The 25,754-nt window shown below is 56.2% G+C and overlaps 2 protein-coding genes across 6 annotated transcripts; one reads left to right on the top strand and one right to left on the bottom strand.

Annotated features, from left to right (window-relative positions):
• Positions 1-4,516: 4,516 nt before the first annotated feature.
• Positions 4,517-10,402, bottom strand: LOC111153058 (adenosine deaminase domain containing 2). Its single transcript, XM_022511860.1, has 10 exons — positions 9,943-10,402; positions 6,863-7,003; positions 6,517-6,564; positions 6,301-6,426; positions 6,048-6,198; positions 5,779-5,946; positions 5,449-5,678; positions 5,095-5,338; positions 4,708-4,828; positions 4,517-4,621 (listed from the first exon to the last, which is right to left on the bottom strand). Exons 1-10 carry the CDS (start codon positions 10,400-10,402, stop codon positions 4,517-4,519), a joined length of 1,794 nt encoding a protein of 597 aa, XP_022367568.1.
• Positions 10,403-15,824: 5,422 nt separating this feature from the next.
• Positions 15,825-25,753, top strand: LOC111152909 (TATA-box binding protein associated factor, RNA polymerase I subunit C). Of its 5 annotated transcripts, none has more exons than XM_022511645.1 (15): positions 15,825-15,957; positions 18,549-18,687; positions 19,750-19,831; positions 20,018-20,115; positions 20,188-20,277; positions 20,371-20,444; positions 21,039-21,277; positions 21,425-21,541; positions 21,626-21,743; positions 21,829-21,900; positions 22,048-22,183; positions 22,374-22,517; positions 23,412-23,586; positions 23,662-23,796; positions 23,885-25,752. In XM_022511645.1, the coding sequence occupies exons 2-15, from the start codon at positions 18,550-18,552 to the stop codon at positions 24,856-24,858; spliced, it is 2,592 nt and encodes an 863-aa protein (XP_022367353.1). In that variant the 5' UTR covers positions 15,825-15,957; position 18,549; the 3' UTR covers positions 24,859-25,752. The 5 variants fall into 5 exon arrangements, with proteins under 5 accessions (XP_022367353.1, XP_022367352.1, XP_022367350.1 ...); XM_022511644.1 differs by having other exon boundaries at positions 23,659-23,796; positions 23,885-24,858; XM_022511642.1 differs by having other exon boundaries at positions 23,412-23,796; positions 23,885-25,753.
• Position 25,754: the final 1 nt, after the last annotated feature.

Raw genomic sequence — 25,754 nt, 5'->3', positions numbered from 1 at the left:
CAGGATGGGGGACAGCCATTGGAGGACCTGTCACCTCCTTTCTGCTGAGAAGAATGAGCTCTGCTGAAAGCCCAAGGGAGTGGCTGTCTTTGTCACAGCATCTCAGGGCGTAAGTGGGGTTTTTAACCTGCCATCACACCACCGGGCTGGGGGGCGGGGCGGCTCTCACTAACGTTTCTCTGGCTTTTATTCACCCTCTGCAGGGCAGGGGGGAAAGGGCCACAACACAATGGAAAAATATCAAAATGTCATCTAAGACCCTATTTGAGAACGGGTCTCCATTCTCTCCCTGGAGCCAGCTCCTGTAAAGAGGACATCCTGTATAATCCATTCACTTCCCATTCAACACTTGTCCGTCAGGCACCTTCTCTGTGGGAGAGCCCCCACCCCTACACAGCCCCCCACCCCCGCAAGGAGATGGGGAGAAACAGACCAGGGGCCAGCTCCAGGAGCTGGGAGCAGACAGGCCTGACAACAGCCACTGCCTGAAGACCGCCAGGACCCAGGAACACCACTGCTCAGCCCCCTTCCCCGATTCACCACTGCCACCCCCCAGGAGACACGTCTGTGACTAACTCATTTGCCAGATGGGGATACTGAGGCTTGGGGAGGTGGAGCGGCCCCTGGGCCTCCAGGTCCGCCCTTGGGCTCCATGGTGAAGTCCATACCCATGGCGCAAGGGGGTGCTCAGGAAGGGTTTCTGGGGAGCACAGAGTGGCAGGAAGGAAGGAGGGGATGGCCCAGGCTTCCTGGAGGAGGCGGCCTTGTGACTCTTGCCCAGCTAGATGACATCACCTTGCAATTTATATATGCCAATGCCAGCAAAAACTATAGCCGCCTGCCCCGCAGGGGATTAGGCCAAGAAGACATTTACAGCCTCTCGTTTCAAAAGCAGTCTTCATCATTGTCCTTCAGCAGAAATTAGCTGAGTCAAAGGAACTGAGCAGGTTCTGTGTAATGAGGACTGTCTTGGGAGGAAGGATTGGACAGGCAGATTTATGTAAATATTCCTTACTTGGCAGAACACAGCAGAGTTAATGTCACTGTGAATAACTTGTTTACCCAGTGATTATGTGATGAATGAATATCAAAATCTCGCCGCAGACAACCGGTCTGGGAACGGCTCTTGTCACCACTGCGGCACAAATTATCTCCCAGGGACAACGACATGCAATAAATGGGCTAATTAATAGGTTTGGGTGTTTGAACAATCCTCTTGTCCCTGAAAAAAAAAAAAAACAACCAAGAGAAATCATAATTTCAAAGTTGGCTTGAGAAGTTTCTTACAGAGAAACTATACGTGAGCGTAAGTTACCCAGCGGTTGACTCAGATAAGACCAGCAGCCCTGGGGCGCATGGGTAGCTCAGTGGGTTAAGCCTCTGCCTTCGGCTCAGGGCTCAGGTCATGGTCTCAGGGTCCTGGAATCGAGCCCCGCATCTGGCTCTCTGCTCAGCAGGGAGCCTGCTTCCCCCTCTCTCTCTGCCTGCCTCTGCCTACTTGTGATCTCTCTCACTCTGTCAAATAAACAAATAAAATCTTAAAAACAAACAAACAAACAAACAAACCAGCAGCCCTGAGTGGGCCTTGGAGACCCTCCTTCTGGGTTCAAACTTCCCTCCCCCTAATCCTCCATCTGCCCTGCCAGTCTCCGGGGCATTCCTGAGCCCCTGCCCAGGGGCAGCTCCTCCTCTCTCCTCCCCCTCCCTCCCACTTCCCCTCCCTTCCCCCCTCTGCCTCCCTTCCTCTTCCCCTCCCTTCCCTCCTCCTCCCTTCCCCCATCTCTCCCTCCAGCTGGCCCCTCTCTCCCTGCCATCCATCCCCCAAGTACTGCGGCCAGAGCACCTTCTCCCAATGGCAAACGCCGCTCTCCCACCTCCCACCGTCCAGTTCTCATTTTCTAAAAGTTGTTGGGAGTTTTGTCCAAGGTCCCCAAGGGAGCAAATCCAGCAGCAGCAGCAGGAGCAGCCCCAGGGGTGGAAGGGCTGGGAAGGCCGCTCCACCCTGACCACCCACGTGTTCCTCTAGAAGTTACGCTCCCCAAGGAGGAGCATCCTTCCCTGTGAAATGGGGCCACGCTGGTGCCCACGGGGCTAGTCAGCAGCGGTACACGGAGCCATGACCGCGGCCCTCAAACCCCTCAGCGTGTCCTTCACCACCGCCTCCCTCCTCTTCCACCTTCCCCCTCCTTGGCAGTGGCCTTGGCTGAAGAGGAGGGAGCCCGGCCCCGCAGACAAGCAGAGGGAAGGCACAGGCCTGAAGGTGGGCAGGAAGCACTAGCTGTGATGTGGGAAACCAAGGCAGAAGACACATTATTACATTTCCTTACTCCCTACAGCCCACGGACAAGTCCTTGAGACAGGCAGAGGGACATTCCTTTAGGGACTCAACTGCCTCAATGTTGATATTTTGCTAAGGGCAGAAGGCAACCCTAGCCCCACCCCCTCCCACCCAGGATCCTCTAAGTCTACTTTAACATATCAAAATGCCTTTAGAAAGGCCCACCGATATACATCTGCAGGGTCTCATGACTCAGGTTTTATTAGACGGTAATAAATGGCCTTTTCCCATCAATAGCCCAAGGCCCTGGAAACCTTGCTTCTAAAATTCCCTGAGACTGATGCTATCCCTAACCCCCTCCCAACCTGAAAGTTTATCATGGGCCAGTCCTCATGACCCCGGGGCAGCTCTTTCTGCCCCCGGGCCCTGTCCCCGGGCTTTAATAAAACCACTTTTTGGCACCAAAGACATCTCAAGAATTCTTTCTGGGCCATAGGGCTCCAAATCTTAATGCTCTTTCTTGCATCAGCTCGAGGAGAACAGACCACCCAGGCAGGCCTTCTGATTATTTCTCTAGATGAATCAACTCATGTTCAAGTGGCTGGCCACGGCCATACACACCTGGGGGCACAGAGGTGGCGTGGGCAGAGGGGGTACCCTCCCAGGCTCCAGATCAGCACTGGCCTGCCCCTGAACGTTGACCCAGCTTCCCAAGGCCCACCTAGAGGAGCAGTCCGTAGTTCTCAATCTTAAGATGCTGGCGGTGGGGGGGGTTGTTGTGCAGGTAGCCTTGGGCCGCAGGGCATGGGACTGGGGGGCTGGCAGGATTTCAGCCACCCGTGGGCCCTGGGCTCCTGCTCCATGGACACCGCCCGGGCTGGTGGGGTGCCCAGGCATGCAGACATATGCAGTGTGTGTCCCTGTGCTAGTGTGAGTGGTCTCCCCACCCAAGACCCTCAGGGTGCCTGACAGCCCTGCTGATGGACGGCAGCCCCCTGGAGGAGCAGGAAGGCTATGCAAGAGCCGCCCGGGGAGGCAAGTGGCCTCAGGCAGACCCTTGAGTTACCCAGGGAGCAGCTGGAGAGGCACAGAAGGAGGATGGGGACCCCACTCTGTAGGGATCCCTCTGTCAGCTCCCCAGGGCCGCAGTAACGAAGGACCACAAACTTGGTGCCTTAAAACAGACATTTTAGAGTGGTTTAGAGATAGATAGAGATAGAGCTAGAGCTAGAGCTAGAGCTAGAGATAGAGTGGTTTAGGTGGTTTAGAGATAAAGGAAATTTCTAAAGGCATTTTGATATGTTAAAGTAGACTTAGAGGATCCTGGGTGGGAGGGGGTGGGCTAGGGTTGCCTTCTGCCCTTAGCAAAGTATGATCTAGGAGGCTTTTAAGTCCCTAGAGGAATGTCCCTCTGCCTGTCTCAAGGACACGTCTGTGGGCTGTAGGAAGTAAGAAAGTGTTATAATTTGTCTTTTGCCTTGGGTTCCCACATCACTGGAAAAGGAAGGGAGGCAGGAGCCCCCTTCACACCCAAGAAGGAATGCTCCCACACTCACTGTGCAGCCCAGCCCCAGGACGCACAGGGCCACGCCCTCACAGTGTGGCCAGTGACACAATAAAGTCATTCTGTGTTTTTAAAAAAGCACACTCCCCAAATGGTGTCACTTAGACTGAGTTCCCAAATCAGGGTTTAATATATAATCTAACTGCAGTTTCAAGGTTCCCAGAAAGGTAGTCTCAACCGGTCCATCAGGGATTTTCCAGCCGGGGCCAATGAGGCTGCCACCTGGGTCCTCCCCAAAGAAAGATGAGTGGATCTGCGTGATAAGACATTTTGCTTTTTCCCCTAGAAAGCTCTGTGCCCAGAACAGTTATTTTTTATTTTATTTTTTTGCCAAGAACTTTTTGCCGCTACCTTCCTAGAAAAACTTGCCGTCCTCTCCGGATCCTTCGATCACCACTCTGCTGGCTACATGGAGCTGCCCCACTCGTGAACCCTTCTACAGAAGGCTGCAGGTCCCCCGCCCCCCGCAACTAAGAGCCAAAGATATGCAGAAGCACCAAAAACTGCTCTTTATTTCAGTCCGAATATGCAACAGCCCCTACCCCCACCATGTAGGCCCCTCCCTGCAACCCCAACTTTACCCTGTGCATGTCCCATCCCCCCATGTGCCTCCCCACCCCTCTCCAGAAGCGACCCTCCTTCCGCAGGATCCAGCTCGGCCCAGGAGATGGGTTTCAGCCTCTGAATTTGCCCACCAGTGGTTTCGAGGGCCAAGCCCCCAGGCCCTGCTGGTCCAGGAGGAGGGACAGCTGCCTGCGAGCATCCTGGTAGGGTCCGGCCTAGGACAGGACAGGAGGAAGGTGGAGAGCACGTGCTTGCTGGGGGTGCAGGACAGAGCGGGCTGGAGGGGAGGCAAGGTGCTGACCTTGGCTGCCTCGTAGGTCTTCAAGGCCAGGAGGTGGGACTTCCCGAGAGCTCTGGCAGCCTGGCGGAAGGCCCGGAGAAAGGCTGCCTTGCAGAGGCGGGAGGGGGGCCCGAGGCCAGCACTGGAGATGGAGAGAGAAGCCTGGAGACAGAGCTAACACACCACACCACGCTGCTCATGCCATCTCCCTTCTCGCCGTGCAGGTTTTCTTTTTTTGGGGGGGGGGGTTTCATGGGTGTCAGAGGGTGGGTGATAGAAGCGCCAGCCCAGGTCACAGGTCACAGAGCTAGGATTAGAACCCAAGCTGGTCTCCCGATGCAGGCTTCTGACCCATGGGCAGGGAGACACGGGCCCCTCACCAGCATGCCACCCACAGGCCTTTCTTACTCGGCCTTCACACGCCCAGTGGCCACGTCCACGACCTCGACATCGGTGTCCCCCAGGCTCCAGTTGAGGCTCAGGCAATGGCAGGTGTTGGGGGTAGGATCCAAGGGGGCCACAGGGGGCCCCGCAAACAGGTGCAACGTGGTACGGGCGTAGGGGGGTGGCAGGCAGGGCCCCAAGACCCTGTCTAGGTCGGGCCGAGTGTGGATGGCCCTGCTCAGAGTTGGGGGGTCGTGGCAGGGGTCAGCTGGGGGGGAGCAGAGGGGCACAAGAAAAGGTCTCAGTTACCACCGCCCTGTCCCATACCCCCCGCAGATGCCACCTTCCACCCTCCCCCCAGCCGCACAGGGCCCTCACCCAGGACCAGGCTGGTGGCATAGAGGGGAGGCAGAAAGTGGGCGAGGAGGGCACCACCGAGGCCCAGCACAGCCCAGCGAGCCAGCTTGTCACTGGCCGAGAGGCAGCCCACATGGGTGTCCCGGAGCGCAGGGGCCACGTAGCACACAGGCTTCAGCTCCCCGCGGACGTGGGCCTGCAGGCGGGAGGGCGGGCTCTGCAGGAGGCTGCCCTCGGAGCTCGGTGGGAGGCTGCAGAGGTGGCAGAGGGAGCAAAGGCCCAGGACGCGAGAATGAGGGCTGCTCCTCTGGCACCCCCATACCGCCTGTCCCACGAGGAACCCCCACGTACTAGACGTCATGAGCAGCTCCCTTGGGGGTGTTGCTGACATAGAGATGCAGGAAGATCCGGGGCTTGAGGGCAAAGGGGGGCCCAGACCCAGGCTGGGGTGTCAGCACCGACCGTTCCTTGCCCTTGGGGCCACCCTGGGTCACCAACAGGAGCTGGCGGAACAAGAACCTGGGGGTGGGGAGGAGACAGGCGGAGGAGCGGTTCGGGCTGCGGGGTCCTGTGTGCCCCCCAGGGCCTGCAGCCAAGTGTCCCCCCGGCCTACCCCTCACCTGAGCAGCGCCCTGCGAGCCACGACCAGCCCGTGGCAGTCGTGGAGCTGCCGCCCGGAGAAGTCTAGCCAGCGGGCACAGCTACTGCTGCCTGTGCCCAGCGCCACCAGGTCATAGATCTCCTTGGCGTGGCCCCTGGCGCCTGGGACCTCTGTAAGGGAAGGGGGCAGAGCCATGCTGGAAAAGGCCAGGGGTCCATGGTGTAGAGGGGGGCGTGGGAGGGGTCCCAAAGTAGGGGCAGGGCAAGCCCTACCTCTCTCCAAGATGATGGCAGCCACAGTCCCCTTACAGGCCCTGTACGGTGAGGTCTGGTCCACCAGACGGTCAAAGCCAGCGCTGACCACGGCCGCACAGCGCTGCTCGTGGGTCAGGATGTTCTCTGCACAGTGGGGAGAGGGTGGAGGTGGGGACCCCGTAGACTGTACCCCTCCCTTCACACCAGGGCTTGGGACAACAGGGGCCCACCTACCTACACTCAGAGGGGTGACTGGAGGCTTGCTGGGGGTCTTTGGAGGCTCTGGAACAAAGACAAGGGGATCGGTTATCATGCATACCAGGGCCGGCCTGCCTGCCTGTCCTTTGTCCTACTGGAAGCCAAGAAGTTTCCTTGGTGGGAATGGCGGGGGGAATCATCTTCCAGCAACCCCAAATTCCTGGGCTGCCCCTCCAGCACTCCCTGCAACCCCTGGGTGGACAGCGGTCAGCTCACAGCACCCCCTCCCCAGCTCCCTGCAGGCGAGGTCCTGATGCCCAGATGGTCTCTGCGACAACCCAGCCCTGCACGTGCTCCCACTTGGGTCACCTTTCCGGCTTACCTGGGCTCCCCAGCTGACTCCGGATGTAGTGGAGGGCAGAGAGCGCCGCCTGCTGCCTGGCCTCGGACTTGCTGCCGGCATTGCCCGCGGGGCAGAGCAGCCCACCCAGCTCGGCGTGCACAGAGAAGGGAAGGCATGGGTCTGTGGAAGGAGGGGACCCTGAAGCAGCACCCTGCGCTCCGTCCCCGTCAGGGGCTCCCCCGAGCCCCAAACCCTCTCAGCCTGCTTCTCCTTACCCCACCCCTACGTGCACCGCCAAACTACAGTGGGCCATCAGGCAATTTCGCCATAAAAGAAAATCAGGAGAAACCAGAAGGATATTCATCAGAAAGGACACAATGACCCGTGAGAAATGAATGACAAAGCTAAAATGATGATCACAAAATACAAAATGCTTGAACGCATATCAAAACGTGTAGTGTGGGTTCATGGTAACACGGCACAACGAAGGAGTTTCACTTCGTGGACTGGACCGGAGGTCTTGTCTTCAAACCCTCTCGGTTCACACACAGTCTTACCCGTCTCCTTGCCTGACAGTGCACTTTTGCTTTTTTCGCTAAAATTTCTTTCTCTGTTAAGAAAGGAATCAGTTTCCGAATACGGAACTGCATATTTGGGACAGAGCTCTAGAGTACCGTGTTGTGGGAGCATCTACACTGTCATTACCTCGGGCAAATTGTCCCCCTTGTGTGGACAGTCCAGAATTCTCTGGGAAACGGGGCTTCAGACTCTGCATGGACCTCCGGGAGGGCTGCGATTTAGACAATATTAGAATGGGAATTCTGTCAGTGGAGAAATGAAACCCAACTGGCAACCGATTTGGTGAAACCAAACTGTCCCACAAAACTGTCAATCCGTTTTTTTAATCTTTCATGGCAAAACTGCCTTATGGCCAATGAGTTAAGAGGTGAAAAGGCTCGTGGCAAAGACGTGTGGCAAAGACGTCAAGAGCAAAGTTGCTTATGGCCAGAGTCCAGAGAACCCACCCCTCCCAGCACACACCGCTCTGTGACTCTCCTCGGTTGAAAGGTTCATCGACCAAATGCTCTCGTGTCCAGTGAAAGTGCGTGAGCCTATTTTGCTTCGTGGTTCTCGTTGGACTCACTGCTAACGTGTCTCCCAAAAGGACTGCCCTTCGAGAAGGGAGCCGGCATCTCAGCACTCCTCGCTAGCACCAGGATTTACTCCCTTTACAAGGGCATCCAGAATGCCAACAAGCAGGTGCAGGACCATCAGGGAAGTCCCTGGTGCCAGATTCACCACGGAGGGGAGAGTGAAGACCCCTGAGGGGCGTCCCCCCACTCCCGAGGCCCTCCCAGCTAATACCGCCAGTGGCAGGACAGACAGATCCCAGGCCTCCCGGGGATGCAGCCAAGGACGCGAGGTTACTGAGCACGCCCCCTGCCCCAAATCATAATCTGAACCGAGTCCCAAGGAAATAAACCCAAGTGGAGGGGCTTTCTACAAACCACCAGCCTTTACTCTCAAGAATATCAGTGTCCTGCACACAAAGGTGGGCCAAGGAACTGTGTCACGTGACAGAAGATTAGAGACGCGTGCAGCTACAGAACAGCTCATCCTTTGAGTTGGGGGGAGAGACAGAAGGAAGGGGAGAAATAAACTCCCTGCTGAGCAGGAAGCCCTATGCAGAGTTCCATCCCAGGACCCTGGGATCGTGACCTGAGCTGAGGGCAGATGCCCAACCAACTGAGCCATCCAGGTGCCCCGCCAACACACCTTTGGTTTAGAAACCAACCAGTCCAGGGGCACCCAGGTGGCTCTGTTGGTTGGCTGTCCAGCTCTTGATTTTGGCTCGGGACGCGGTCTCTGGGTCACGCAACTGAGTCCTTCATTGGGCTCCGAGCTCAGTGGGGGCGTCTGCTTCCCCTCTCCCTCTACCCCTACCCTGCTTGTGCATAAGCTTACTCTCAAAAAGAAAAAAAAAAAAAAAATCTTAAATAGGAAAAGAAACCAACCAATCCAGACCATCAATCCTAGATCACTGCAAGGCAGGTAATGGGCAAGTAGGGACACCCTCCTAACACCAAAACATACTCAATGACTTGCCTTACACAATCGTACGCTTACCCAGCATACTTACCCTGCCTCAACCATTCCTTCCCCAGAAACCCCAACAAAGGCTCTGCATTTTTCTCTACGAGCCCTTCTGCCTCCCGCCCAATCCCGGTTCTGTCCCCTGTGACCCTCTGTGGTGAGCCGTGCCACCTGTTCCTAGGGATCTGTCCTTAATTCTTCCACCATGACAATCCTCTCCATGCCTGCTCTCTTACCATCCCTAATTAAAACATGTTCCAGGGGTGCCTGGGTGGCTCAGTGGGTTAAGCCGCTAACTTCGGCTCAGGTCATGATCTCAGGGTCCTGGGATCAAGTCCCGCTTCGGGCTCTCTGCTCAGCGGGGAGCCTGCTTCCCTCTCTCTCTCTCTCTCTCTCTCTCTCTCTGCCTGCCTCTCTGCCTACTTGTGATCTCTGTCTGTCAAATAAATAAATAAAATCTTTAAAAGAAAAATGTTCCAGGTCCATTTTTAATACAGTCCCTTTTTTTGAGCTATTCATTTGGGGTTCTACTAGGCAGTCTTACCAGGTGCCCCGCAGCTGGACAGAATCTCTTACCTCCTTAGAAACTGGGAATGCTCTGCTTTAAGGTTGGGAACCTGAATGTGGGACCTGTGTGTGTCTGAGTGAGAGGTGGGGGGACACACGGAGGAAGAGGACATGCTATGGGTCACATCTCCTCCCGCTGCTGCCATTACCAAACCGTGCTTGTGAGGTCTATCGGTCAGGAGCTGGCCTTCACTAGGGTCGCTCCGGTGTTGCCATGGAAACTCTAATTGCATATAATTGGCCCTCAAAAAATCCCCGGGCTGAAGGGGTGGGTACTTAACCTTTCCAAGCTTCAGAGTGGTTATCCCTTCCCAGGCTGTGGCCTCTTGGGTCAGATGGCACAGGGCGGCTCCCAGCAGGTCGGCCTCAGCCCCCGGCTCAGGCCCAGCTCACAGTCCCTCCGACTTCATCTGAGGTTAGCCCAGGAAGCCCCGCGGTCCCAGGCCACCGGGCCTCACCTGCTGTCTGGTCCTCTCGGAAGATCAGGGAGACGCCCAGACTGGCTGCATACTGCGCGAGCGAGGCCACGGCCTGGCCCTGCGGCGGGTCCTTGAGCTGCAGGCCCAGCTGCCTGGCCGCCGTCGGGAGGTCCCCGGCAGGCCCTGCAGGCGGGACAGAGACCCTCGGGGACGTCCCCATCTGTTCCCCCAACTCTTCCCGGGCCCTGGCTGCCCCCAGATCCCCGAGTCCGGCCCCCTCCCCGGGCCCACCGTCCCCCGCTGCCGAGGCCTGGGGCTGCCCGCCCCCTTCGTCGTTCTCCGCGTTAGGGGTGACAGCGGGCTCCCAGGGATCTTGGCCCAGGCTGGCCGTGGGCCGCCAGGGTCTGGGCCTGGGGTTGATTTGTAACGACGCCGCCAGACGGGGCTTCCTGCGGCCACCGTCCTCCGCGCCTGAAGCGGTGCTGGATGCTGAAGCCATGGCCGGACGCGGGGACCAGAAAGGACTGCGGGACCAATCTCACGCTGCCTGCGCCCTTTTACACGTGCCCCTGCGTGCGGCTCAGCGCGAGGAGCACGTGGCTCAGCGGCCAGAGCAAGACAAGCTCCGCCTCTCCTTCACAGCTGGCCAATGAGGGCCTGCAGAGCTAGGTGGGACACTGTGCCCAGCCAATTGGAAGGCCAGTTTCCTAAGTAGCGGCTGCCGGGAGGTGGAGCGCAGATTGAGCGGGCTCCTGGCTAACCCCCACTTCCGGGGTGGGGTTTCAGGCCAGGAAGTGGGGAGGGGAGGAAGGCGGCCGCTCCCATGTCCGGCTTCTCCAGACTGGGATGGTCCTGGAAATGAAGACCTGGGAAGGGATTTGGGGGTGCGGGTCTGGCTCCGCCTTGTTCTCGCCCCGGGACGCCCCAAAATGCGCCCATCCTACCAGCCCACCCCCAACCGCTAAGCTTCGGCGGGGGGGGGGGGGCGGGGGGGGCGGTGAATGTCTGTGTTTGATACAGGCAGGTGTTCTCGACCGAAGCGGCCCCACAGCACCTTCAGGATCTACATTTAAAAAGTGTCCACTGCAGGCCTTCCTGAAGCCCAGATTATCCATTTAGCAGCCCCCCGCCCGGTTCTGTTGTTGTGCAGCAGGCATTTTAAGTTGGCTTATAGGAAACACCACAGAACGGCAGTTCTTTAAGATGAGGGACTAGGAACGAAGGGAAAATAAAAACAAGATGAGGTTAGGGGTGAAGACAATCACGTATGGCCTGTTATGATGCAGTACACAACGGTTCCAAGGGGCCACACCTTTCACGGAGTCCTACAGGAGCCAACAAACGGGAAAATACGACCCGTTACTCCATTCACAGTCCGTGAGGTTTGTCGCTGTTGCTGCCACCGCCGCCGCTGCTGGCGATCGCTCCCTTCGGATCTGACGACGCTCACCAGGAAGCGTGGCCTGATAGGAGCAGGTGGGGGAACCAGGAATATCTGACTTGGGAAGAGCGGGGCAGGGTGGAGTCACCTTCTCAAACGTTTCAAGGAATGGCATCAGGAAGAACAATTCTGGTTTCGGAGATAGCTCAGAGAGTAGAAGCAGGCCTCAGCAGACAGAGGGACGTCACAGCAGGTGCTCAGAAATGGAATGGCAGCTGCTTACAACCACGAAGAGACATGGACGGCGTTACTGAGCTCGGAAGCATCACCCACAGGAAACTGCATGGACAAACGGGCAAGAGTCATACCAGAGACTGTAACCCCACAGCAAGGAATTACTGTTAAATTCAAAACATGGGTGAATCTCCCAGGCATTTGAGCAAAAGGAACCAGGCTAAAAAGGGCACCTTCCCCATGATTATGTTGATAGACATTCCTTGAGGTGGCAAAATTAATCTATGATGATAAAAGTCAGAGTCATGGTTACCACTTGAAGGGGGTGTTGACTGGGAAGTAGCGCCAGGGAATTCTCAAGTGGCAGAAATGTTCTCTGTCTTGATCTGGGTGGTGGTTATTGGGGGGCACATGTATGTAAAAACTTGATAAGCTGGACACTTAAGACTTGTGCAGTTTACTGCACGGTAAGCGTATGTCAATTTAAAAAAAAAAAGGAAGAGCTTGTTTAGGGGAAGAAAAGAAGGAAGGAAGAAATGGAATTGGCCTCGCAATGCAGAAGCTAGATGGGTATGTCCTAAGAGGGATACAGAATAGTGGTGTGATAGGTAAAATAACAGTCCGCCAAAGATGTCCGTGTCCTCGTTCCCACTGCCTAGGATTCTGTTACATCATATGCCAAGAGGAGCATTATGGTTACCAAAGGAACTAGAGTTTCTAATCAGCTGAGTTTAGGATAGGAAGACTGGGCACACTTGGCTGACTCAGTGCCTGCAGCATGTGACTCAGGATCTCAGGGTTGTGAGTTCGAGCCCCACATTGGGTGGAGAGATTACTTAAAAGTAAAATCTTTAAAAAAGGTAGGGGGGGACTGCTTTAGGCTAATCAATCGCCAGGGTCCTTAAACAGGGAAGAGGGAGACAAAGGCAGAATCGGAAAGTTGGCATCTTGAGAAAGACTCAACTGGCCGTTGTTGCTGTGAAGATGGAAGGGGGCCATGAGTCAAGGAATGCAGGCAGCTTTTAGAAGACAGGACAGACAAGAAGGCAGATTCTCCCGAGAGCCTACAGAGAGAAATATAGCTCTGCTAAAATCTGTTTTAGCTCAGTGAGACCTATTTTCAGGCTTCTGACCTCTAAACCTGTACAATATTACATTGTTGTTGTTATTTTTAAGATTTATTGATTTCAGAGACAGAGAGTGGGGGGTTGGGTAGAGGGAGAGAGAGAATCTCAAGCAGACTTCCCACTGTGTGCAGAGCCTGAGATGGTGACCTGAGCCAACCAAGCACCCCCAATATTATGTTGTCTTAGGCCACTGGGCTCCTGGCAATCTGTTACAGCAGATGACTTTTTTTTTTATATAATATAAATGGCTAATATAAATGGCTTTCATTTTTTTTGGTATATATAACCTCAAAACAATTTTGAAAAACTATACACGCCCAAGTTTTTAGTTGCAAGTTTAAATAGTTACAAAAGCAGCAATTTCTAGTTTATTATGTATTACAATCATCTTTCCAATGTGTTTCCACCAAAACCATGGAGATGCAAGCTTCACTTATTCCATTTATGAAAAACACTCTCCAAATGACCTCATTGGCAAAGCCTACCCTTCTAATCAAACCAATCGGCTAAAACAGAATCAGTGTCTATCAAAAACAGTCTGACTTCATTTTTTTCAGTTTAAATAAAAGTGTTGGCATTTTCTCAGAAGAACCATCTCATTTCATTCCAATAATTCCCTTCCAATAACTCTAGTACTTACCAAGCATCCACTCTCCCAGGTGTTTTGGGGTATGGCAGTGACCAGCCCAGAAGAATTCCTGACCTCATAGGGTGACTTCTACATTCTAAGACAACTGAGAAGGTGCATTGAGAAGTTTCAGTGTGATAAAGCATCAGATTTTTTTTAAAAAAACTGCTTTACTGAAATATACCTCATGTACAGAAAAGTGTACAGATCATTTGGTGAATTTTCACACCCTGAACACATCCATGTAACCAGCACTGAGATGAACGCAGTCTTGTCAGCTCCCAGAAGGCCCCCTTCTGCATCTTTCCATCACTACTTCTTACTGAACCCACTTTTCTCAGTCTAGTGGGGACTCTCTCCTGTAGGAACTCTGCTTTTTGGAATTTCCTGCTCATTCAGCACCCAGCTCAGGCAATACTCCACAGTGTGGAAAGGCAAGTGTCTGATCTCAAACACCTCCCAGATTAAAAACTGTACAGAAGGATGCTGGGAATTTGGAAATTGATTTAAAAATTTTTTTAAATTTTTAAATAAACATATAATGTATCATTAGCCCCAGGGATACAGGTCTGTGAATCGCCAGGTTTACACACTTCACAGCACTCACCATAGCACATACCCCCCCGATGTCCATAAATAACCCCAGCACCCTCTCCCTACCCCTCTCCCTCCGGCAACCCTCAGTTTGTTTTGTGAGATTAAGAGTCTCTTATGGTTTGTCTCCCTCCTGATCCCATCTTGTTTCGTTTATTCTTTTCCTACCCCCCAAGCCTCCCCACGTTGCATCTCCACTTCCTCATATCAGGGAGATCATATGACAGTTGTCTTTCTCCGATTGACAGCATAATACCCTCTAGTTCCATCCATGTTGTTTCAAATGGCAAGATTTCATTTCTTTTGGTGGCTGCGTAGTATTCCATTGTATATATACCACATCTTTTTTATCCATTCATCTGTTGATGGACATCTAGGTTCTTTCCATAGTTTGGCTATTGTGGACATTGCTGCTATAAACATTCGGGTGCACATGCCCCTTCGGATCACTAAGTTTGTATCTTTACGGTAAATACCCAGTAGTGCAATTGCTGGTAGCTTTATTTTCAACTTTTTGAAGAACCTCCGTGCTGTTTTCCAGCTTGCATTCCCACCAACAGTGTAGGAGGGTTCCCCTTTCTCCGCATCCTCACCAGCATCTGTCATTTCCTGACTTGTTAATTTTAGCCATTCTGACTGGTGTGAGGTGGTATCTCATTGTGGTTTTGATTTGTATTTCCCTGATGCTGAGTGATGTGGAGCACTTTTTCATGTGTCTGTTGACCATCTAGATGTCTTCTTTGCAGAAATGTCTGTTCATGTCCTCTGCCCATTTCTTGATTGGATTATTTGTTCTTTGGGTGTTGAGTTTGCTAAGCTCTTTATAGATTTTGGATACTAGCCCTTTATCTGATATGTCATTTGCAAATATATCTTCTCCCATTCTGTCAGTTGTCTTTTGGTTTTGTTAACTGTTTCCTTTGCTGTGCAATTGGAAATTGATTTTTAAAAAATAACGTTTCTCAAAGTGGGGTGCCTGGACCAGCAGCATCAGTATCACCTGGGAACTCATTAGAAATGCAAATTCTTGGGCGCCTGGGTGGCTCAGTGGGTTAAGCCGCTGCCTTCGGCTCGGGTCATGATCTCAGGGTCCTGGGATCGAGTCCCGCATCGGGCTCTCTGCTCGGCAGGGAGCCTGCTTCCCTTCCTCTCTCTCTGCCTGCCTCTCTGCCTACTTGTGATCTCTGTCTGTCAAATAAATAAATAAAATCTTTAAAAAAAAAAAAAAAGAAATGCAAATTCTTGAATCACATCCCAGACCTACTGAACAGGAAATTCTGGGAGTGGGTCCCAGCAAACTAGCTTAATAAGCCCTTCAGGGGATTCTGTTGCATGCTTGAGTTTGAGAGCTATTGGGTTAAGATAATGGTAAGATTTTTGATTGCATATTTGTTCCTAAAAGCGTGTACTCCTGACAAGCACACTCAGCATCACCTGGGAATTTAGCAACGCAAATCAACAGGTCCCACCCCTTCCAGAAAGTCTTTTATACCCCATGCAGGTGATGCAATGAAAGCTAGAATTTGAGAAGCAATGCCTAGAGCCATACTTGCTTGACCATTGGGAGAGACTCTTGCACTCCAGGGTTTCCCGCACCCCTAGTTGTAAAGCCTGCTTCATAAGATATGAGGCCAATTAATTGGATTTTTACTCACTAATACAGTGCCTGGCTCATATTGGTGCTCAGTGTTTTCTGAATGAATTCGTTTAATACTCAAGAACAAGGCTGAGAAACAGGAAGTAGAGCAGACATAGGATTTGAACCCGCGTCAGACAGGCCTCAAGAGCACGCAGACTTCACTTCGCGGGACTATACTACTGCGCAAGGTTGCGGCTTCAAGCCCATTCCCCCTCCATCCAACAGGTGGCGCTCTAGGGCGCCCGCTGAGGGTACGCTAGGAGGCGGGACTTCCTATCTCCGAGTGAGCACTTCCGGTCCTGCCCGGAAGACCGTTAATTTGCCCTGTTCCATCCCCGGCCCTGGAGTCGGGGTGTAGTTGGCTAGCTCCCTCGTGGCTCGTGGCTCGTGGGTCGGCCGAGCGTCCCGTGGAGTTCCCAGTCCCCGACGAGCACCGCGGGGCCCGGGCCACGTAAGCGCGCGCGCCGTGGGGACGGCAGGGAGGGGGAGCCCCCAGGCGGGAGCGGAGCTCGGGCTTGGCCTGTGCGCGGGTCCGCGGGCTCCACGCTGTGTGACTTTGGCACGGGTCGCCCCACAGCTGGTTTATACACTGGTTTATACACCGCTGCACGGTGGGTCCTCAGCTCCTGCCTCACGCAGCGGGAGGCCCCCACAAGTGCAAAGCGTGGCGGCAGCTGTCGGGCACGCAGCGGTCCCCGCGGGTCCCCTGCGGTGGTCGGAGGTGAGGGCGGGAAGTGAGTCTGCTTCGCGGAGGGGCTTTTCGGGGGTCGGGAGCTCCACCGGCGCCCTCTGCCTGCCGGGCTTGGTTTGAGGCTCACTCACTTCTGGGTTTTTCCATTCGATGTGTAAGTACTGGTTGTTACTGTGGCGCAAACACCGAGGTGCTGGGAAGAGAAGAAGCCCCTTCCCCATGGGGACTGTTAGAGCCGTTTGGAGTCTCTCAGTATCGAATCGCACGCTGCCGTGCGTGCTCTGGGGGAAGGCGAAGGTGCTGGGGCGAGAACCCGCGGGAAGCCTGCTGTCTGGAAATCTGAAGGATGGGTAGGATTTTGTAGGTGGGTGGGAAGGGTGCTGGCATTCATTCGGAACCGAGAGAGGGTTTGCAGTGAAAAGTGTGATGAGGCAATCCCGGAGGAGGTCAGTGGGACTGGAGCCCAGGCCCAAGAGGGGAGGCGGAGGTGAGCTGGAGACGGGCGCACGCGGGTTGTCGGGGGTGCGGCCGCCGCCGGGTGGCGTGGGTGCTCCCGCGCTGCAATCGGGACCGGGCAGAAGGATTCACGGAGCGCCTCCTTGGTTCGTGCCACCGCCCTCTCCTGTTCCGTTATGGGAAAGAGTGAGGGCAGCAGTCCAACTTCAGAACTCAGGAATGAATCAGATACAGCCCCTGCCCTGGGAGAGCGCTCAGTCTCAGCGAAGAGATGAGGTTATACATAGAGACCGCCGTTAGGGTGAGGCTGGTGTGCCATGAGTTACGCATGTCCGTTCATTTGAGAAGTAGTTATTGGCTTTTACTGTGTGACGGGTGTCCTGCGTGGTGCTGACAGTACGTGGATGTACGGAATGAAATGATAAGTTTAGGGGCGCCTGGGTGGCTCAGTGGGTTAAAGCCTCTGCCTTCGGCTCCGGTCATGATCCCAGGGTCCTGGGATCGAGCCCAACATCGGGCTCTCTGCTCGGCAGGGAGCCTGCTTCCTCCTCTTATCTCTCTCTGCCTGCCTCTCTGCCTACTTGTGATCTCTGTCAGGTAAATAAATAAAATCTTTAAACAAAATTTAAGTTTATTTATCATAATAGATTGATAAAATGCAGTGGCAGTTCCCAGGGAAAGAGATTTTTGGTTTCCAACACTAATGCTAATGCTTGCTTCCTGTGGATGCATGGGAGCGGAGTGGTTCAGAACTTGGACTTTGAATTGGATGGGGGACCAAGCTGTTGGCCTTGGGGGGTTTGCTGTTCCCTGAGCTTCAGTTTCCAGAACTCCGAAACAGAGGCAACAGACAAATAAAACGGGTAGTCCGTCTCTGGCACCTGCTGGTGTTCAGGAAGTGACCATTGCTGTTACTTTTGTGGTTAATAAAAGAAGAGGGATGGCGCGGCTGCTTATTTTTCTTGAGCAGTTTGAATCTGGCACAACCCTTTGATGTAAATTTATTCTATTTTGTTTTCCTTTGACATAAATTTATTGTTATTCAACACAGGGTCAGTTGCATTTCCCACAAGGTACTATACTTGAACATGGGAAGACAGAGGAAGAAGACTCTGTCCTGGTTTGGAGGGAACTTGAGTTGCTCTTGGGGAGAGCAGCCTGGGGTGGAGGGTGCATCATTTCCCCACCAGTGGTTGTAATAGGGTAGCTACAAGCAGAGCTGAAAGCTACAATAGAAGCTGCCCCACACCACATCCCCTTCCATGCTCCTCCTCATTCATTCTGTTGGCTTCCCAGCTGTTTCTCACACACTTTTCTGCCCCAGGACTTTTGTACTTGCTGTTCATTCTGGCAGGACCCCTCGTTTCAGTTGTCTGCACCGTTCTTTTCTTCCTTAGGTTCAGGCTGTGCCAAATGTCCCCTTCTGAGTGAGGCTTTCCCTGGCTGCCGCTGCCTATCACATTGCCATCCCCTGCCTCCTGGTTGGCTGGTTTTATTTATTTATTTATTTATTTTTTAAAGATTTTATTTATTTGACAGAGATCACGATTTGGCAGAGAGGCAGGCAGAGAGAGAGAGAGAGGAGGAAGCAGGCTCCCTGCTGAGCAGAGAGCCTGATATGGGGCTCTATCCCAGGACTCTGGGATCATGACCTGAGCTGAAGGCAGAGGCTTTAACCTACTGAGCCACCCAGCCGCCCCTGGCTGGTTGGTTTTAATTGAGTACTTATTAGTATCTGGCAGTAGGCTGTGTATTTATTTATTCTTTATTATCTTTCTGAAATAAAATTCAAAATATAGCCCTGTTAGGGCAGTTCTTCCTCTCCCAGGAGCCCTGGAAGGCATGCTCAGGTTCAAGTCTCCGAGAAGATGTGCTGTGTGGTTCTTGTTTTCCAGGATGGACTTCCCCAGCTCCCTTCGACCCACGCTGTTCGTGGCTGGCCCCCTTGGTCTGAGTAATGTCCCTGACTTGTCCTTCATGTGTAGCTGGAGAGACGCCCTGATGCTGCCGGAGTCCCTGCCCGAGAACTCTGAGGTGAAGATCCGGGGGAGAGCCCTGGCTGTGGCCCCTCACTCCAGAGCACAGGCTGCTGCCTCTTCCTCGGTTTTCCTTTCCTGCCTTTGCTCAGCAGATGCTCACTATTGAGCCCCTGCAGTGCACGCGGAGAAGGGGGGGCCTCATTAGGCCTTGGAAATCCAGCATGAGTCAGAGGTATCCCTTGCCCTTAGGGGACTTAGGGTTAGGTCCAGTAGGACAAGCAACCAAAGGATAATATCTTCACCCCGTGTGACAAGAGCACTGCCCAAAACCCAGAGTGTGCTCATGGAGCAGCGTGGGGAGAAAGTGGTGAGGAGACAGGAGGGGAGAGAGACCTCCCCAGACAGGAGGGACAAGCGGCTTTCCCTGGAGGCCTAAGCCATCTGGCTCCCAACTTGGAGACAGGCTGCTTAAGGATGATGCCCGGCAGAGGGGAGGGTCCCCGATGAAGAAGGGTTTAATGTCCATTCGGTCCCCTCTGGGAGCCCAGCTCGCTGCCTCCTGTACCCGAGTGTCGGAGCTGAGTGGCCTTGGACGAGCCCAGCGCTGGGGAGAGCAGAGTGGCCTGTGGGCTCCCCTCAGTCAGTAACCATGAGGTCTCCTGAGTGGACGTGAGAATCAGGCGGTTCTGGGGCCAGCCAGTGATGGCACAGGGCTGGGGGGCGCTGCAGCTCAGAGGTAGGGACAGGCGCCAGGCTCCCAGCCCCTTCTCTTAACCAGTTGTTTCCTGGAGCGAGCCTCCCGGTGCCTCCATTTCTTCACCAGTAAAGCGGTGATGACTGTTGTACCGATGAGTTGGTAAGATATGTGCTTACACATTAAAAGTAAATGAAGAGGCACCTGGCTGGCTTAGTCGGTAGAAGATGCAACTCTTGACATCAGGGTCGTGAGTCAAGCCCCACGTTGGGCGTGGAGCCTACTTAAAGTAAAAATTTTTAAAAAATAAAAATAAATAAAAAAATTTTAAAAATTAAAATTAAAAAACAAAATTTTTTTAAAAGTGTGCACCCAGCCTGGGGCTGTGTTCACTGTGTTCCTTTCGGGCTTGTGTTTCCTCAGAATGGGGCGCCACACATGGCCACGCAGCTGCTCTGGGAGCCAGAGACCCCTGGACCCCTTCCTCTGCTGCCTCCTGGTCCTGGTAAGTGTCTTGGTTCCTGGGGCTCCTTTCAAGCTGTTCCCTGTATCCCTTCTGTCCCCCGCCTCCCCCCCCCCAAAGGCCTTCCCTCCCTGCTGGTGATCTTCGGTCACCTAGGACACCTGCCCCCACCTGTGAGCCCTCTCCGGTTCCTGAACAAACCCCTTCTCTGCCTCATTCTTCCGTCAGATCCCTGGGACCCTGGGGTGACTGCCCAGGACCTGCTTTTCCGGGGAGGCTTCACGTTCCGAAGGAAGCCCCAAGCCGTGCTGGACGTTACGGAACAGGTGGGTAGCCCCACAGCGGGCAGTGCTGGGTGGTGGGGGCTGTGCGTGGTGACCCAGCCCCCCTTCCCGCAGCTCAGCCGCTTCCTGTGGGACCATGGGGACATAGCCTTTGCACCCCTGGGGAAGCTGATGCTGGAGAATTTCAAACTGGAGGGAGCACGGGTGAGTAACCCCTGCCCAGCCAGGAGAGGGGGCGCCCCACTTCTTGTCAGGGTAACCTCGGGTGTGCGAGCTTGACAAGGCCTTTCCACACAGAGCCGTTCTAAGAAGAAGACAGTGGTCAGTGTGAAGAGCCTACTCCAGGACCTCGGTGGACACCAGCCCTGGGGGCAAGTGGCTAGTGAGAAAGGACGGGCTGGGAGGCCTAGCTGGGGTGATATGGAAGCAGCCAAGGGGGTCCAGGTTCCCCTCACAGTTGTTTCCTCTGCCCCATGTGGTCAGGGGCTCCAGTTCCTCGCACCAAACTCTAAATGGAAGAGGGAATTCAATTTATGAGCTGCAGGTATGGCTGCATCTAGGTGTTGGAATAACATTACTAAGGCTCTCTTTCTCTTTTCCTTCACTTGGCTTTGCTTGGCTCAATTCCTGGACGAACTATTCCTAAGTGGCAGTGAGATGGCTTATGACTTCAAGGAAGAAGCTAGTGTTTTTCTTGAGGCACTACCCAAACCCCTGGGAAAGGTGTGGTTGGCGTGGCCTGGGTGTCTGGCTCCTCCATGAGCCGATCACTGTGGCCAGGGGTGACCTAGGACCACTTTTGCAGCAGGGAATAAGGTGGAATCATTTCCCAAAGGAAGAAATTCTAGGTTAACTAAAACAAACAAATAAACGCACCTGCTGGCCTGGCCTCTCTCCGGATGGGACCCAGTCCTCCTCTTGGTCACTGTTGCCGCCTGATCCTCCTGCCATTGCCTCGTCCCCAGCTGCCCCTGGGCTTTCCTCAGCTACCGACAGCGCCGCTTCTCCATCCTCGGGGGCCCTGTCCTGGGCAAGTCAGTGGCCAGCCTCCTCGGGAAGCTGCTGCACGAGGAGCTGGCCGTGCGGTGGGAGCAGCTGCTCCTGGACGACGCGTTCACCGGGGGCGCTTTGGCCTGGGTGCCCGGGAGGACGCCCCAGGTGGGACAGTTGGTCTATCCGGCGGGAGGTGCTCTAGACAAGCTCTGTATCCTTTCTCAGGCGGGTGATGACGAGGTAGAGGCGGCTCTCTCTGGCGGAGGGGGTGCTCTCGGCCTGGTCCCGGAGACTGGCAGGATATTGGGGGACTTGCAGTGACCAGAGCTCATATACCTATCCTTAGCCAGAGGCCCAGGTTTCCAAGAGGTCAGTCTGACCTCAGGCAGTGATGCTCAGGCTCTCGGGGACCCTGGCCACATCCAGCTCCGAGGACCTGTCCGGCAGGTGGTGACCCGCACTGTGCAAGGGGAAAGTGAGTCCTTTGGACACCTCCCTCCCCGCCTGCCTCCCTCCCTCGCTGACTTGCTCCCTTATTCTGACCTTGTCCGTCCCTCAGCCCTGCTGGCTGTCCGCTCGGACTACCACTGCGCCCTGTGGAAGGTCAGCAAGCAGGGGCAGCCCGCCCCTCTCCAGGTGCTGCAGGCCGGGAAGGGGGCCACTGGGATCAGCCTCAGGTGAGGGGCTCGGCTGGGGTGGTGTGCACGGAGCTGGTGTAGGTAAAGGTTGGGGGCGCCAGCTGATCCTCCTTGTGCCCTACAGCCCGCACCTGCCCGGGGAGCTGGCCGTCTGCAGCCGTTCCGGAGCCGTCTGTCTGTGGACCCCCCAGGGCGGGTAATGCCCCTTTCCCGTGAAAACCCTCCACCGCAACACACAGCTCCCCCCGGACCACAGCCCGTGCTCCCTGTGCAATGTGTTCTGGACCCTGGGCCCCTCCGTGTCAGCCCATCACCCCACCCATGGCTGGCCTGTCTCCCCAAGGCTGCAGCAAGTCTACAAGGACCCTGAGACCCTTGTGTTCTGTGACCCTTCTCCCTGGCGCTGGGCAGACTTCACCGCTCATCCCCGGGTGCTGACTGTGGGGGACCGCACAGGAGTGAAAATTATTGACACTCAGGTGAGCGGAGGGGACCGGCACAGGCGCAGCTGTGGGGCAGAGCAGATATGGGGAGGGCTGGGGCCAGCATCTTCCCTAGAGAGCATGAAGAGTGGCAGGGCCATGAACCTTGCCCGCCCGGGGCGGGGACTGGTCGGAGTCTTGCCACAGCCCCAAGCTGCGGGAGGGCTGACCTGAGTTTCTCCCCCAGGGCCCACCCGGCTGTGGTCTGTTGCTTTTTCGTGGGGGCGCAGAGGCATCATGCCAGAAAGGAGAACGTGTCCTGCTGACCCAGTACCTGGGGGCGTGCAGCCCCGAGCCCCTGCTTCCTACACTCCATCTCATCTGTACGCAGGTGAGCCACACCTGCCCCCCGCGGCCCGGCGCACGGTGTCCGGGAGGACAGCTCCGGCAAAACAGGGATCGTGAGACTGTTGAGTCTGTGGCTGGCATGTGCTAACAGGCGGGTGGGAATGGCCTTGTGGGGAGGCCCCACGGTGCAGGAGGAAAGGCACGGGGTGTCAGGGGAGTAGTCTGTGCTATGTGGCACAGTTTCCCTGTGTGTTCAGGAGAAGGGGAGGTGGTCTGAGGGGCTGCCCCCCACCCACCCACCAGGACTCCAGGCTGTTAACCGGCGCGTCTGGAGCACAGGTCCCAGGGTTGGACGGCTTCAGGGAAGGCCTGGTAGCAGTCTGTGTGACAAGACTGCGCCTTTCCTGAGAGTCACTCCCGTGTGGCACTCCAAGTGATATGCCGGGGAGCTTCCCCCGTGTGGTGCTACTCGGTAGGGACGGGGTAGGGGGGCATCAGGGCGGTCACGCTGCTGGGACAACTCCGGGCCTTGAACTCCTCTTGAGAGCCACACGGAGCTGCTTGTCCCATCACACGCTTTCTCCTGCCTCGGACACGGCCCTCTGGGGTGTGCGGTCTTCACACTCAGGCACACACACAAACACACCCGACACACACACACGCACACGTGCACCCATCCCCATCGCCTTCCTTGGCTGCTGTTCCACCCCCCGCCCCGCAGTTGCGTTCCTCCCCCTTGCTCACGGCCCCCCTCAGTCCCAGTCGCCTTGTGCATAGCCTCCCCCCACAAGCCCCACTCATCCCCATTGTAGTGTCCTTCGGTCTGGCCTTGTCCCTCCCCCCAACGTCTCCCCATCACGTCCCTCCCCTGCCCTGTCTCATCCCCCTCTGTCAGGTTCTCCCTCGGTCACGCTTCTCATTTCCTATCGGCCCCCAGTTTTCGCTCTACCTGGTGGATGAGCGCCTCCCCTTGGTGCCCATGCTGAAGTGGAACCATGACCTCCCCTCGGCTCCCCTGTGGGCCCAGCTGCTGCCCCCGCCACGGCCCGGCTGCCCACGGCCGCTGCTCCTGGGCGCCCAGCACGGGCACCTGCGGCTGCTGCACCTTACAGGTAGGAGTCTGGGCTGGGGCAGGAGGCGGGCGGGACGATGGGCAGGGCCTCAGCTGTCTGGCTTTCCTCCAGGAGAGGGGGCCTCTGCACCCAGGCTGGCGGGGCCCCCCCAGTCTCTCCCTTCCAGCAGCGACTCCCTCTCCGCGTTTCCCCTGCTGGAGCCCAAGAGTCAGTGGCGGCTGCAGGAGCGTCTGAAAGCGCCGACCATCGGTGCGCTGGGGCCAGGGAGTGCATCTGGGAGTGGGGGGCATGGGGGCGCCCTGCTGGGCCTTGGCGTCACTGTCCCTCTCATGTCCAGGTCTGGCTGCCACCATCCCTTTCCCGGCTTCCGAGCCAGTCCTGTCGCTCTTCCAACTCTCGGCAGCCGGGGATGTCTTCCACCAGCGCCTCTGCCTCCAGGCAGACCCCGGGGCTACCCTCCATGCCCCCACGGCTTCCTGGACTCCCCAGGCCACTGCGTGCTGCAGCCGATGGCTGAAGGCCCTGCTGGCGGTGCCCCCACCTCCCCCTGTGTGGGCGGCACCCACCTTTTCCCACCGCCGTCTGCTGGGCTGCATGGAGCAGAGGACGGGGGAGCGCAAGGGGCCAGAGGGTCTCCGAGCGGCCATGGCTGGAGGGAGGCTGCTGCAGCAGAGGGACCTGGGCCCACTCCCCTCTGTGGAGCCGCCCCCTGCCCCCGAGCCGGGCCCTGAGGACGAGCTCAGCGCACGTTTGGAGGCGGCCTGGGAAGGCCAGATGGCCGTCTGGTGGGACAGGCAGCGGGGCCTGAGCTCTGGGCCCGGCAGGCAGCCCAAGCGGCACAAGCGCCGGACTCAACTGTCCAGCACTTTCTCCTCGCTCAGCGGCCGCCTGGACCTCTCAGATGCCACCAGCCCCCCTCGTAGCCCAGACCGGGCATCCCCCGAAGCCAAGCCTCGACCACCGGTGACCCCGCCCTCCCATGAGTCGACTCAGAAGCTGTGGGCTCGGGGTGTCCCCTCGGAGCGGCAGCAGACTCTCCGCGACTACATGGCGAAGCTGCCGCTCGGAGGGGACAGCCCGCGTGGGGTCTGCTCGCCCCTCTCCCAGAGCCCCAGCCTCCGGGCCACCCCCTCCAGGTCGCAGACCCCCCAGGAAGGCACAGCCGAGCTGCCGCCGCGAAGGGCCACCCTGAGAGGTGCTGCTGTGTCCTCCTCCCAGACCTCCAGCCTCCGGGCCACCCCCTCCAGGCAGCGGGCACCCGTCCCCTCTGGCTCTCAGCCCCAGCGGAAGAAGCCACGCATGGGCTTCTGAGGACCCCAGGGGAGCTGCTCCCCCTCCGGGGAGCCCTTCATCCCAGACCTGCTGTGCCTTCTGTGGTTGGAAGCTGGGAAGTGGGAAAAGAGAACAGTCCCCGGGGCACAGGCCTTCCTATTTCAGAGCAACGGGAACAGCAGGATAGTTGTTTCCTCTCCTTACACTTTTGCTAGAAGATCATTCCGGAGGCATGTTGAGTCGGTCCTTGTGGTCCTGTCCTGAAGGGCCGTGTCGTGGGGATTCCCTCCAGGAGACGGTGGGCCGCGCTGCCCAGGAGCTGGGGCTGTTGCCCCCTGCCCCCAAGACACCAGGGTCACGGAAGGGCGCCTGCTCCTCGCCGCGCTCGCGGGGAGCTGCTGGGCGGCCGCTCAGTCTGTGTCAGTTAAGCGGCGTCCGCTGTGATCAGACGTTTCACGGAGGGAGACACTTGGAACCCACGTTTAGGACCTGAATAAGCCTGGCAGCGGCCCCCACATCCCTTCCTCTGAAGCGTGTGGCTCTGTGGAAGGCTTTGCTCCCCTGTGGGGAAACCCGCCCTCAGAATGTCCCAAGACACCAGCGTTTGCTCTAGATTTCTCCTCGCACGTGTGAGTGCTGCTTTTCTCAGGGAACCTGGTGGAAGGAGTCGCACAGGACTCATGCGCATGTGAAACAACCCAGTAACACGGGGACTCACGCGGATACTAAAATGTCTGTAATGCTCGGTTACACAACTTCTGCCCCAGAGACCCTGGGACGTCGCGTTCTGCTTTGAGCACAGGAACACAGTGGTGCACGCTTGCATGGGGTCAGCAGATGGGGGGGTGCGCCGAGTGCTCTCAGGAACTGTGACTCTTTGGAAGGAAGGGGAGCCCAGCCAAGGGGGGTGACCTGCACCCATAGGGGGGCCTTTA

The sequence above is a fragment of the Enhydra lutris genome, unplaced genomic scaffold, assembly GCF_002288905.1.
Source record: "Enhydra lutris kenyoni isolate GAN:26980312 unplaced genomic scaffold, ASM228890v2 scaffoldscaffold30, whole genome shotgun sequence".
In the NCBI taxonomy this organism is placed as follows: Eukaryota; Metazoa; Chordata; class Mammalia; order Carnivora; family Mustelidae; genus Enhydra; species Enhydra lutris.
This window is presented reverse-complemented; position numbering and strand designations above follow the sequence as displayed.

Coding starts and splice junctions, on each gene's coding strand:
- LOC111152909 (XM_022511642.1), top strand. CDS start 18,550: ATGGACTTCCCCAGCTCCCTTCGACCCACGCTGTTCGTGGCTGGCCCC. Junction 18,688..19,749: donor CCCTGCCCGAGAACTCTGAG/GTGAAGATCCGG, acceptor GTGTTTCCTCAG/AATGGGGCGCCACACATGGC. Junction 21,278..21,424: donor AGGTGCTCTAGACAAGCTCT/GTATCCTTTCTC, acceptor CCAGAGGCCCAG/GTTTCCAAGAGGTCAGTCTG.
- LOC111153058 (XM_022511860.1), bottom strand. CDS start 10,402: ATGGCTTCAGCATCCAGCACCGCTTCAGGCGCGGAGGACGGTGGCCGC. Junction 6,565..6,862: donor GAGTCAGCTGGGGAGCCCAG/GTAAGCCGGAAA, acceptor TCTTTGTTCCAG/AGCCTCCAAAGACCCCCAGC. Junction 4,829..5,094: donor ACTGGGCGTGTGAAGGCCGA/GTAAGAAAGGCC, acceptor CTCCATCTCCAG/TGCTGGCCTCGGGCCCCCCT.